General features: G+C 50.6%; 1 protein-coding gene and 1 pseudogene across 1 annotated transcript; one reads left to right on the top strand and one right to left on the bottom strand.

Annotated features, from left to right (window-relative positions):
• The first annotated feature begins 1,954 nt into the window (after positions 1-1,954).
• Positions 1,955-2,959, top strand: LOC142364830 (olfactory receptor 14A16-like). Its single transcript, XM_075444951.1, has one exon. It carries the CDS (start codon positions 2,000-2,002, stop codon positions 2,957-2,959), a length of 960 nt encoding a protein of 319 aa, XP_075301066.1. The 5' UTR covers positions 1,955-1,999.
• Positions 2,960-11,090: 8,131 nt separating this feature from the next.
• LOC142364828 (olfactory receptor 14C36-like) lies at positions 11,091-12,207 on the bottom strand (annotated as a pseudogene).
• Positions 12,208-13,120: the final 913 nt, after the last annotated feature.

Genomic DNA, 13,120 nt, shown 5'->3' with positions numbered 1-13,120 from the left:
TGGAGTGGGCAGAGGAAGTACCACCTTGGCTGGTTCTCTGCTGCTGAGCTGGGCTGGGCTCCTGGGATGGAGGGAGCTCATGGCAACCAGGTAACACAGAACAGACACAGCTCTGCCCAGGAGCAGCTCCTCTGCCAAGCACAGCAGGGCTGAGGGCACTGCCTGCAGGCGGCAAGTGGAGAAGAGCCAGACAGAGAGACCTTAAAGGCAGTCTGGGCTTGGAAGAGAGCTGAGAGCTCACTGGTGGAGAAATCTTCCCAGTCCTTAACACAGTCAGTCTCTGGCTGAAGGGCAGTGTAGGTGAGTAGCCTGCAATTACCTGACAGAGCTGGCTGGTGTGGGGTGAAGGATGTGCTCCTCAGCAGGGCTTCCCTTCTGCATGGTCAGAGGGACAGGGCACCGCAGCTGCCTCCTCCCGGCTGCAGGGCTGTGAATTCTGGTGTGCAGCCAGGGGTGCCCGGGGCTGTCCTTCAGAGCAGGGTCCCTGCAACCCATGGGGGCTGTGTGCTGGGGCAGGGACTGCCTCCTGCCAGGGCCAGCACTCATCCTGCCTAGGGAGCTCACCATGACGCTACAGGGAGAAGCTGTTGGTAGAAGGAATGACCCCAGGCAGGGAAGGGGAGCGTCTTCTGCTGTAGAGGAGGACCTGCATGGGTGAGGGCTGCTCTCCGCTCCAAACCACCCTGAGGACATTTGCAGAGGGTGCTTCTGAAGGATATTGAGGCACCATTCACCTGATAGGCAAGGATTCTGTGCTTTCGGTTTTTCCGCTCTTGGTTGGCTGGGTGGGCAGTGGGAGACTGGAGCACTGGGCACAAACTGAAGCGTAGGAAGTTCCAGCTGAACATGAGGAAGAGCTGCTTTACTCTGAGCGTGATGGAGCCCTGGAACAGGCTGCCCAGAGTGGTTGTGGAGTCTCCTTCTCTGCGGATATTCAAAACCTGCCTGGATGTGGTCCTGTGCAACCTTCTCTAGGTGACCCTGCTTTGGCAGGGGGGTTGGACAAGCTGATCTCCAGAGGTCCCTTCCAGCCCCCACCATTCTGTGACTCTGTGGTTCTGTGAGATGCAAATTTATTTCTCTGTTTTGGAGAAGGCACTGAAACCCCAGTTCTTGTTAGCATCTTTCTGAGCTGCTTCTTAGACCCCCCAAACACAGAGATATCCCTGGGCAGTGCGCCACTGCCAGGAGATGTCTGCAGGGCAGAGCTGAGCACACAGCCGGTGAGTTGGGTTCTGTGAGCATTGACAGGGAGCAGATCCAGGGACACAGAAACAGCTCCCACAAGGGACAGTGCCAGGCAGCAGAGACACGGGCAGGGAGAGAGAGGGAGCTGCTACCTGAGATGTCGTGGAAGTGGGGATTCGAGCACCTCCCTGCCATCCTTTGCAGTGCAGACACATTACCCAACACAAACCCCTGGTCTCCTCTGCTACCCAACAGAAACTTTGTCCCCAGAGCTGTGGGGTCCAGGTCATGAGACAGCGCCTCCCTTGCTAGACCTTCAGATTAAAGATTCCTGGGAAATGGGACACAAAAAGAGATGCTCAAAGCACTTGCCCTACAGTGTCATCATCCGAGTGGCAGTGAAGACAATTGCATAAGGAGAAGAATTCACAGCAAGTCCATATGCCTCTGTCCTTGCTTCATTCTTTCTGGAGCATTGCAGTGTTCTTCCCTGTTTCTGCACTTGTCTGTGGTGCTCCTGCTCTCTGGGGCAGGGCTGGGAATGTGGGTCAGTTTTTGTTCTGACACCGATGCTGGCAGCCCTGACCCAGAGAAATTCTCATGGACAGCAGGTGCCCAAGTTGCACATAAATCTCGGATGAACAATACCACTCAATTGGTAGCAACAGACAAGGAACTGACTCATTCCTCTTTCTGCTCGATGAGGGGGGTCATTGTTCATAATGGTATGTTTTTCTGCTGAGAGAAATTTCTCCCTAAACTGTCATTGTCTTTTTCTCCTTGGACAGGTCCCCATGCCCAGAGGTGGTAAATGTCCAATGAAACTTCTGTCACTGAGATACTCCTCCTGGCATTCGCAGACACACGGGAGCTGCAGCTCTTGCACTTCTGCCTCTTCCTGAGCATCTACCTCGCTGCCCTCTTGGGCAATGGCCTCATCATCACCGCCATAGCCTGCGACCACCGCCTCCACACCCCCATGTACTTCTTCCTCCTCAACCTCTCCCTCTTTGACCTGGGCTCCATCTCCACCACTGTCCCCAAATCCATGGCCAATTCCCTCTGGGACACCAGAGCCATTTCTTACTCAGGATGTTCTACCCAGTTTTTTTTCTTTTTATTTTTGATATCAGCAGAATTTTTTCTTCTCACCATCATGGGCTATGACCGCTATGCTGCCATCTGCAAACCGCTGCACTACGGGACCCTCCTGGGCAGCAGAGCTTGTGTCCACATGGCAGCAGCTGCCTGGGGCAGTGGTTTCCTCTATGCTGTGCTGCACACTGCCAATACATTTTCTACATCTTTCTGCCGAGGCAATGCTGTGGACCAGTTCTTCTGTGAAATCCCTCAGATCCTCAAGCTCTCCTGCTCAGATGCCTACCTAAGGGGAATTGGTCTTGTCATGTTTAATGCTTTTGTGTTTTGGTTGTGTTTTGTTTTAATTGTGCTGTCCTATGTGCAGATCTTCATGGCCGTGCTGAGGATCCCCTCTGAGCAGGGACGGCACAAAGCCTTTTCGACGTGCCTCCCTCACCTGGCCGTGGTCTCGCTGTTTATCAGCACTGGCACATTTGCCTACCTGAAGCCCCCCTCCATCTCCTCCCCATCCCTGGAAGTGGTGGTGGCTGTTCTGTACTCAGTGGTTCCTCCAGCAGTGAACCCCCTCATCTACAGCATGAGGAATCAGCAGCTGAAGGAGTCCATTAGAAAAGTTATTCCAGGGATGCTTCTCATTTGCCACAAATTTTCCAGCACTCTTTGGGAATGACTCTCATGGTGTCCCACTGTAGGCCTGAACTTTGTTTGCTGTTTTGTATTTTATTTTTATTATTATCTCTATTATTCATTATTTTTAATATTTTCCTGCATAAATGTCTGAATCCCTCTTAATTCTCTTGAGGAATGAATCTGCTCTAATCTGGATGTAATATAAAGTTATGTGTTTAACTGGGACAGAGCTGACTTTCTCATAACATTTCTGAAATAAAATGTGACCACACCAGTGCACTGACTGAAATTTGGGCTCTTCTTCCAAGGCTGATGCCAACAACAGGCCCAAGAAATGTCACCCCAAAGGGCCTATTTCTCCTTGGAATTGGAAGAGTAAAGCTTGTGGTCCCATTGGAAGCTGTTAGAGACCAAGGGTTGGAATCTGAACTCACCCATTGGTGCGTGGTGACCGTGGAGATGGGGAATGGTGAGTGAGGTGTACCCAGGGCTTTCTTTGATACGACTGTGCAGAACAAATTCTCCAGGAAGGTAATCTGGAGCTTCCTGGGAGCCTTGAGGTTTTACGGGGACAGCATGTGCCTGGACTAAGTGCTGACTGAAGCCCCGCTAAGTGAGCCATCACCCAAGGTGGAGTCACTGAAACAGAAAGTGCAAAATACCAGTATCTGCAAGGAAAAAAAGATGGACATACTTGAGCACACACAGACCAACTCTAACAGGGAGTAGCACCTTTGCAGCCACCACTCCAACAACAGAGCACATACAACCATGGAGTACACAACGGTCCTCATGCTTCTCCCTTCTCAGTCTGATCTGGTGTGAAGGTCATGAGTGGTCTCTTCATCCTCTACAGCCTTTACCCATGGGCACACACCCCCATGATCCCTCCAATGTGGGTCTGAGTTTTGGGTCTGCCCAGGTGTCCTGTCCAGTCTTGGAGCCACTACCGTTTTGGCAACTTCAGCCTTGGGTATCTCCACTTCCTGGTGTCCTCCTCTTCCAGCCAGCCCTGCATAAATTTGGCCAGCAACGCATGTACAGAATTTCATTTGCACACACACACAAGCAAGCTCACACAGCAAATAAGCAGGAGCAGAGTTAAATCAGAAGGCAGGACACACACAGGGTTTGGACAGCTCAGGATGAGCAGCCCCTTGCACACTGCAGCTGGACCCTTGGATCCCTCTCCTATTACCATCCACAGGATTCATTGTTGCACTCCACCTGGATCTATCCCTTTCTCTGCTGCAGTCCCCTCCCCGGTTAACAACTCTCACCAATTATGTTTTCCCCAACGGTCTATGGTTTGGTCTGCTGGTACCATCGTTTGATAGTTGGGATACCATTGCCTAGGTCATCTGGGCCTCAAATGGCTTCACTGCTGGGCTCCCCTGGCACCACTGGCCTTGCAAGACTTGAAGACACAGAAGCTCCCCAATACTCCCCTCCAGTTATCCCTGCAGTTTGGCTTTTTCTCAGGTCTCTGCTCTTCAACCAGTTGTGAGATCCAGCTGGGACACATGGTGCTGCTTGCACTTCTAGTCCCTTCTCACACGGGTCTCTGTCACATCCTGCAGTTTCCCACACCATGTTCCATATTTGCCCGTGACACATACAGGTGGCTTCACCCCAGAGCAGGGTCTCTCCAAGGACACAGTCATTGCTCTGCAGCCTTCCCATCTGGTGTCCTTGATGACCTCGTAACGTTTGTCTGTTCCTGTTAAACCACTTTACTGTCATGAGGTGACCCAACAAGCAACAGCCCAAACACTTTGGCTTTGCTTAACTCTGCGCTTCTGTCCTGGGTTTGGCCAGGACAGGGTTAATTTTCACTGGAATCCAGGAAGGGGCACAGCCAAGCGGGCTGACCCAACCCCAAAATGGCCAAACAGAGCCCGGTATTCCATACCATGTGCCGTCATGCGGGCTTCCGGTGGGGGTGTGCGGGGCGGCGGGAGCTCACTCGCGGCTCGGGAGCGCACAGCGGTGGCGGTGAGGGAGAGCGGCTCTGTGGGCTGTGCAGTTTGTGTTGTGTTTTCTCCTTATCTGTACCGTTGTTGTTGTTGTTCCCTTTGTTTGCTGTTCTGTTAAACTGCCCTTATCCCGACCCACCAGTTTCTGCCTGTTTCTTTCCATTCTCCTCCGCACGCCGGCAGGGGGAGGGGCGGCCGCGTGGCGCTTTTGTTCATGGTAGCAGCCAAACTATAACATTAAATATGGTGCCCAGGCGTGGGGCGGGGATAACGGCAGGGCTGAGCAGTGTGTGTTAAAACAGCTTTCTTAGATTTTTGGTAAAATTTATTATACGCATTTACTGTGTCAGTTAAAGTTGCCGATAAAAATGTTTCTGACTTTGATCAAATGACTTTGCAAAGTAAATCCTTACTTGCTGTATGTGTTCTTCGCCGTGCTGTTTGTTACCTCAGGGAAAAAGATCAGGATGATGATTTTGCTGTACTGTACGATATCGACTTATGACATGATAACAACACTGTGCATGAAATCAGGCTTGTATTTTCATGCGGCACTGCGGTCGTTTCTGCAGATCCGAGGATCCTATGTCTTAGAATTTGTGAATAATCAAACCTAGTCTGTGGGGAAAAGCAGAGGGGATACCTTCCCCCACTCTTTTGCCCCCCCCCCTCTCTCCTTCAGACTGGTCCTAACGGCTTTTGAGAATTTTGAGTACCCGTGGGATGCTCAGGCCAGCACTCTCCTATTGTTCTGCCTCCTGAATGAGTTTTGGGTCTTGTTTAGAGTTAAACAAGTAGTTCAGAACATCGTGCAGAGACCTGCCCTGGGGCTGGATAGCTGTGAGTGGCTGGGAGTGTGGGACAGCATGGGCAGGTGTCTAGGGCAGCGGGCACCCGCAGTGTGTTTTAAACTCACCCCTGAGCAAGACCAGAATCCAGAAAAACTAGTAAAATATCTGCAAAAAGTGTGCTGCCACCCTGGGAACTCCAGAGAGACACAAATCACTGCAATGTGCTGGGGTCTGGCCCATGTCTACCCAGCCCTGTTCAACCTGATTCAGTGCCCTAAAGGGGAAGGAGGGGAAACGAAGCAGCAGGCACTGTGGCTGGCGCTGCCCCCCCAGCCGGCCCTGCAGCCCCTCCAGCCCAGCAGGCAGTCACAGCCCCCCAGACTGGCACCACGGCTGCTGCAGCCACAGCTGCAGGGTCTGCCTCGGTTTCCCCAGCGGGCACAGCAGCTGCTCCAGCCCCAGCTCCAGCTGCAGGCATCGCGGCTGAGCCCAATGACCAACCTGTGCCGGGAGCAGTCACCCCGTAAAACTAAAGAAAGATGCAAAGAGAGCAGATCGCTCCGGGAGGGATGATGATGAGCCAGGGTCATCGCGGGAGATAGAGACAGAGATCATCACCCGGTCCCTGTCCCTGGGCGAGCTGCGAGGCATGCGGAAAGATTTCAGCCGCCATCCAGGAGAGCACATTGCCACCTGGCTGCTGCGGTGCTGGGATAACGGGGCCAGCAGCTTGGAATTAGAGGGCAAGGAAGCCAAGCAGCTGGGATCCCTGGCCAGGGACGGGGGCATTGACAAGGCCATTGGGAAAAAGGAACAAGTCCTCAGCCTCTGGAGGAGACTTCTGTCAGGCGTGAGGGAGAAGTACCCCTTCAGTGACGATTTTGTATGCTATCCTGGCAAGTGGACCAATATGGAGAGGGGTATTCAGTACTTGAGGGAATGGCTAGGTTTTAATCAAAAAGTCTATCCTTCTTTAATCTGGACAATTCTTACTACGATATTACTGGTACAAAACATAACAATTATAACAGTGATAACAGACAGTGACAGGGTTATTTAACAATTAACTTTAGACTGTTTATTTATTTATGGACTATTCTCACCCAAAATCAAATCCCCATGAGGTACCCATCGGAATTCCCCATTCTTCCGCATTACCCACCAGGTACAACCAGGTCCTTGAGCAAAAGCAATCCTGCCGACGGGCTTGCCGTTGCCCGAGGCAGGACTAACCAAAATCATCTTCTCTAACATGCCCTGCAAGTGCACTACAGGGACTTTATCCCCTTCTATGGGGCGCTGAGGTTTTGACTGGGCAGGACTAGCCCGGTTGGTGGACCTTCTGGTATTAAACAACCAGGTGGCCTTTGCTAAATGAGTGTCCCAGTTTTTGAAAGTCCCATCCCCACTGCTCTCAAAGTGGTTTTTAGCAGCCCATTGTACCGTTCCATCTTTCCAGAGGCTGGTGCATGGTAGGGGATGTGATACACCCACTCGATACCGTGTTCTTTGGCCTAGGTGACTATGAGGCTGTTACAAAAGTGAGTCCCATTGTCAAACTCAATTCTTTCGGGAGTGCCATGTCGCTACAGGACTTGTTTTTCAAGGTCCAGGATGGTATTCCGGGCAGTGGCATGGGGCACAGGGTAGGTTTCCAGCCATCCGGTGGTGGCCTCCACCATTGTGAGCACATAGCACTTGCCTTGGCGGGTTTGTGGCAGTGTGATGTAGTCAATCTGCCAAGCCTCCCCATATTTATATTTTAGCCATCATCCTCCAGACCACTGAGGCTTTACCCGCTTGGCTTGCTTGATTGAAGCGCATGTTCCACATTCATGGATAACCTGTGCGATAGTGTCCATGGTCAAGTCCACCCCTCGGTCACGAGCCCATCTGTATGTCGCGTCTCTTCCTTGGTGGCCCGAGGTGTCATGGGCCCACCGAGCTATAAACAGTTCACCCTTATGTTGCCAGTCCAGATCCACCTGAGCCACTTCAATCTTGGCAGCCTGATCCACCTGGTGGTTGTTTTGATGTTCCTCAGTGGCCCGACTCTCAGGGACGTGGGTGTCCACATGACGCACTTTTACAACTTACTGCTCCAGATGGGCAGCAATATCTTGCCACAATGGGGCAGCCCACACAGGTTTGCCTCTGCGCTGCCAGTTCTTCTTCCACTGCTGCAGCCACCCCCACAAGGCATTGGCCACCATCCAGGAGTCGGTGTAAAGATAGAGCACTGGCCACTTCTCTCTAGTGGCAATGTCGAAAGCCAGCTGGATGGCTTTCACCTCTGCAAACTGGCTGGACTCACCTTCTCCCTCGGCAGTTTCCGCGACTTGTCATGTAGGGCTCCATACAGCAGCCTTCCACCTCCGCTGCTTCCCCACAATGCGACAGGACCCATCCGTGAACAGGGCATACTGTTTCTTATCTTCTGGCAGCTGGTTATACAGTGGGCCTCTTCAGCATGTGTCATCTCCTCGTTTGGTGATACTCCAAAATCTTTACCTTCTGGACAGTGCATTATGACTTCAAGAATTCCTGGGTGACTGGGGTTTCCCACGTGGGCCCGCTGTGCGATCAGTGTGACCCACTTAATCCACTCCACTTTCGCCCTATGTTCAGTCTGTTCTGTCTGTGACAGTAATTGGTGAGTGATGTCTCCCTGTCCTTGTCTTGACCCTCGAGCCCTTCAGCATATTTCCTCTCCTTTGTCCAGTTGAGGAGGGGGAGTGATAGAGAGGTTTTCGGTGGGCTCCTGGCTTTTATCCAGGCCAAATCAAAACAGACAGCAATCAGTTTTCAGAGGCATGACTGACCCATCATCAATCCATGCTGACTGCTTTTGGACGTGTTCTTCTTTTTTAGATGCACAGAAATGCCAAAGTGACCTTGTACAGCCTGGGGTTCCCTGGGGTGACTTTCTGACCTCTTTCAACAACAGGCGCAACATTGCCTTGTCCTCATTCACAAGAGCCCTCGACCAGTGCCAGGAAGTTTCGAAAGGGATATTCCAAAGGAATGTCAATCTCCACCGATAACTTCATAACCAGTATTCTCTAATTTCTCTAATTTTTCATATATTTTCACCTGTCTGGACTATTTCCAAAGTAATTTTTTCAGAGGCAGGCTGCCTAGACAAAGGCCCTTTCCATTATTGTCCAGATTTCTCCTCCCTTTACTCTTTGTTCATTCAGATTCCTGGCACCTACCGAGCCACTGTTTTCACATCAGGGAGTTAAAAGTTTGCCTGCCTTTCAGTAGTCTAATTGTCTCCTTAGCCAACTCTTTAATTAGGTTTATAACTAATTTTTTTTTCCTCTACCTAGCTACAATATTTCTTAGAAGATTATGCCTTACAGGAAAGAAACCTCATTAGAAGTAAGTTGTAATTACCGCATGTTTGCACTGTGTGTTTTGTTTATGGAACTTGATTGTGCTTTAATTTTTCCTTTCTTGCAAATAGCCAAGCTCCTGCTGTGCCTGTGTGCAGCCAGCTCTCTGTGGAGAGGAGGTGGGAGATGGTGCAATGGAGCTGTAACATCCAGCTGCAGAGATCAGTGGAGAAGTCTGATGCAAGGACCAGTGACACAAGTCCCAGGTGTCCGATGAGAGAAATGTTGAGGTTTGGGAGGTGAGGAGCAAAGTTGTCCATAGAGTGTCAGACCTCAAGGGACTGCTTTTCCTACCTGTCCATATCTCCTGAGGAGTCACCCTGGGACAATACCACTTGGAAAATGTTTCTACCACTTCTTCTGTAAACTGAAAAGCAATTTAAAATATCCCTTAAAATAATTAAATATTTTTATTAGGCACAGTCTGACATCTTCCTCCTTATCTACACTATGAAAAAACTCCAGTTAGCAGTAAAAGTCTGAAAGAATTGAAGAAAGCTACATAAGCTTGTTAGCTTAGCACTTTTTGTATTTTAATGAGCCCCATGGTGTATTTGGTGTTGAGTCCATGAACCTCAGATATTGAGAGGAGATAGAAAAAACTGCTCAAGAAGTCAGAAGCAATACTCCATGTACCTTGAAACATTGATTGGCCCCACTGCGGGCCATTACTGACCAAGCCTCCCCAGGGACTCCTTAGAGCAGAGAATTGGAGGCCTCGATTGTAGGTAGGCAAAGGCACTGTGCAGGTGGCTGCAATGCTGAGAAAACCCTTGGTCTGCTTTATGAAGCAGAAAGGCCAAGGCCTCAGCCCACGACCTGGGTAGGCAGATCCTGTACTTCACATGATCATTTATTTCAGTGACCTCCTGCCCCAAACTTTCTGATCATGAGGGCATAGATGAGAGAACTTATTAGGGGCAAGAATGGTGTAGGAAAAGGGACTTCTCTGGTGAGGCTGACCAGGCCATAATTTTTCTAATACTCCTCCCTGCCTTTTTGAACTTCATGATGTTTGCAGAGGCCCACCTCTCTAGCCTTTCAAGGTCCCTCTTGAGGGCACAATGTGCATGCTTATATTTTCTATGTACAACGCAAACATGAACTTCTGACCTAGTCATTTGGTGTCCCTCCACGGAGGGAAAAACGTGTCCAAAATGTAGTGAATGGTCACTGCTGGAAGTGGTGGTTGCAATTGGCTGGTCTCTGACAACTGCCCTGGGACCTCTTCCGTATTGTGTCCAGTGAGTGCAGGCAGAGACCAGACCCTTCTCTACTGGTCCTTCACGTCTCCTGGGCAAGCAGCAGGAGATTTATTCTATGCAAGGACACTGCTTTATGCTCCCAGCCTTCCGATTCACACAGTTTAGCGGTTCCTTGAGTTTTCCTCTACAGGACAATTTCCTCGGCATGTTCTTGAGACTACTGTTAGAAAGAGTCCTAAGACTTCAGGCACTAACTTGAGGAGAACACTTTTCACAACTGGAACACTGCTATGGGTGTAAGCCCTGTCACAGGACTGCCCAGTGCTTGTCCCTTCAAGACTGTTCCTGCCGTCACCGGCCTGCCACACCGCAGCACTGTGACCAAGCTGCCTGAGCATTCAGGACTTACAGTCACACAAGGGCTCAGAAGGAGGCTATAGGGGTGTAAAGAGAGCAGCTCAGGAAAGACCAAGAGCTGGTGCTCCGTGACACTGCTGCTGTGCTGGGACTCTTTTCCCCTCCATCTCTGGAGGTATTCCTGAAGCTCTGGAGAGAGTCTTAGAGAAAGGATCTTGGACAAACTTGTGGCTACAGTGTTCCTTCTTTTCCTGAAAAACACCAGGAGCATGGCTCCTCTTTTGCACAGTCTCAAAAGTCACAAAGACAGGTAGATATTGAAATAGCAGTGGGAGGAATAATGGAAGTTCTTTATAAAGCACATTATGAAAACCAAGGAAATCTAAAAATCAAACCAAACAAAACAAATTCAACGACACAAGAACAGCCTGGGACAACAGTTCACTACAATGTGAGTGATGGGCAGAAGAAGATGGGCAGTTTATTGCTGCTTAAGAAGATCCAGCCACCAGTTTCCACACCGCATCCCTGAGCTCCTGGTTCCTCATGCTGTAGATAAGGGGGTTCACTGCTGGGGGTATCACCGAGTACAACACTGTTACCACCAGATAAAGAAATGGGCACGATATGGAGGGGGGGTTCAGGTATGCAAACACTGCAGTGCTGATAAACAGGGAGACTACTGCCAGGTGAGGAAGGCACGTATAAAATGTTTTGTGTCGTCCCTGCTCAGACGGGATCTTCAGCACAGCCCTGAAGATCTGCACATAGGACAGCACAATGAAAACAAAACACCCTGAAGCTAAAAAATACTAACCACAACAAGCCCAGCTTCCCTGAGGTAGAACTGTGAGCAGGAGAGCTTGAGGATCTGGGGGATTTCACAGAAGAACTGGTCCACAGCATTGCCCTTGCAGAGGGGTATGGAAAATGTATTGGCAGTGTGCAGGAGAGAATTGAGCAAACCACTGCCCCAGGCAGCTGCTGCCATGTGGACACAAGCTCTGCTGCCCAGGAGAGTCCCATAGTGTAGGGGTCTGCAGATGGCAACATAGCGGTCGTAGGCCATGATGGTGAGAAGACAATACTCTGCTGCAATCAAAAAGGAAAACAGAAAGAGCTGGGCAGCACATCCTGTGTAGGAGATGTCCCTGATATCCCAGAGGGCATTTGCCACGGCTTTGGGGATAGTGGTGGAGATGGAGGCCAGGTCGACGAGGGAGAGGTTGAGGAGGAAGAAGTACATGGGGGTGCGGAGGCGGTGGTCACAGGCTTTGGTGATGACGATGAGGCCGTTGCTGAGGAGGGCAGCCAGGTAGATGCTGAGGAAGAGCCAGAAGTGCAAGAGCTGCAGCTCCTGTGTGTCTGCGAATGCCAGGAGGAGGAACTGGGTGATGGAGCTGCTGTTGGAAATTTCCGGCCTCTGGGAATAGAAACACCGTCCAAGAAGGAAGAGACAGTGAGAAGTTAGGAGATTCAGTTCTGATCTGTTTGCTATAGATCCTTCCCCTGCTGCACATACCCTTCTTTCTTTTTCTAGGAGCCCTTCCTTCAGATCCATGGTTGGAGCTCTAGTAGGTGCTGGCTGAAATGTGCCATGAGGAGCAGGACCTCTGCCCACAAGCTGCTGAGGTGTCTGCCCTCCTCTTCGGTATTTGGATCATGTACATGGTGGGCTGGGGACCCATCCTGGTGTTTCACTTTGTCAGATGAAACTGCTGTTATTGGAAAAGGGCTTGTCAGCAACTGTACTCCCAGTGCTAAGAAACCTGGATAGCAGAAGGTAGTTTATACGGTCTCGGGTTTTCTGACAGCTCTCCTCATCTCACCTGGGGAGTGCTCTTGGTTGTCAGAAACCCTCAGCAATTCTGCTGAACTCAGGCAGAACAGTGAGTCCCGCAAGGCAAGAGGCTTGCCTGTGGCTCAGTGCAGAGTGAGGGGAGCTGATCTGTCCCCCCTTCTTATTCCCAGCTGCCCTAGGCTAGAATTTTTCTTAGATGGAGAGTCGTCACACTCCCATGTTTTCTTTAGAAGTCACCAAACACTGCTGAAAGCAGAGGGATCCAATGCAGACCACTAAATGACTCACCCTTACTCAAGGTCCCAGCACGCCACTTCTAATCCATGACACATGCGGATTGCATCTCCAACCCAAGAGTAGTTCATCCATTGTGCGTGGCATATCTGCGTTTCTCCACTGGGACTTGCAGGAAACACAGTTTTGTTATGAGACAGATCTGCATTCTGTGGGCAGCTCACAGCTTGGATGGACACCTTAGGAAGATAGCCATGTGTCCTAAAGATGGCATCTGATTAAGGGAAAACTAGCTTGTTCTCTGGGCTCACAGACCGCACTGCTCCCAGCCCAACAGCTTAGACACAACTGGCACACCTCATGCCCATGGACACACCTGCACAGAAGGACCCACACGATCAGTGTCTGACTGCAGCTGAAACTCCCATTCCCAGAGAGC

This window comes from Opisthocomus hoazin, chromosome 29 (genome assembly GCF_030867145.1).
Source record: "Opisthocomus hoazin isolate bOpiHoa1 chromosome 29, bOpiHoa1.hap1, whole genome shotgun sequence".
NCBI lineage: Eukaryota > Metazoa > Chordata > Aves > Opisthocomiformes > Opisthocomidae > Opisthocomus > Opisthocomus hoazin.
This window is presented reverse-complemented; position numbering and strand designations above follow the sequence as displayed.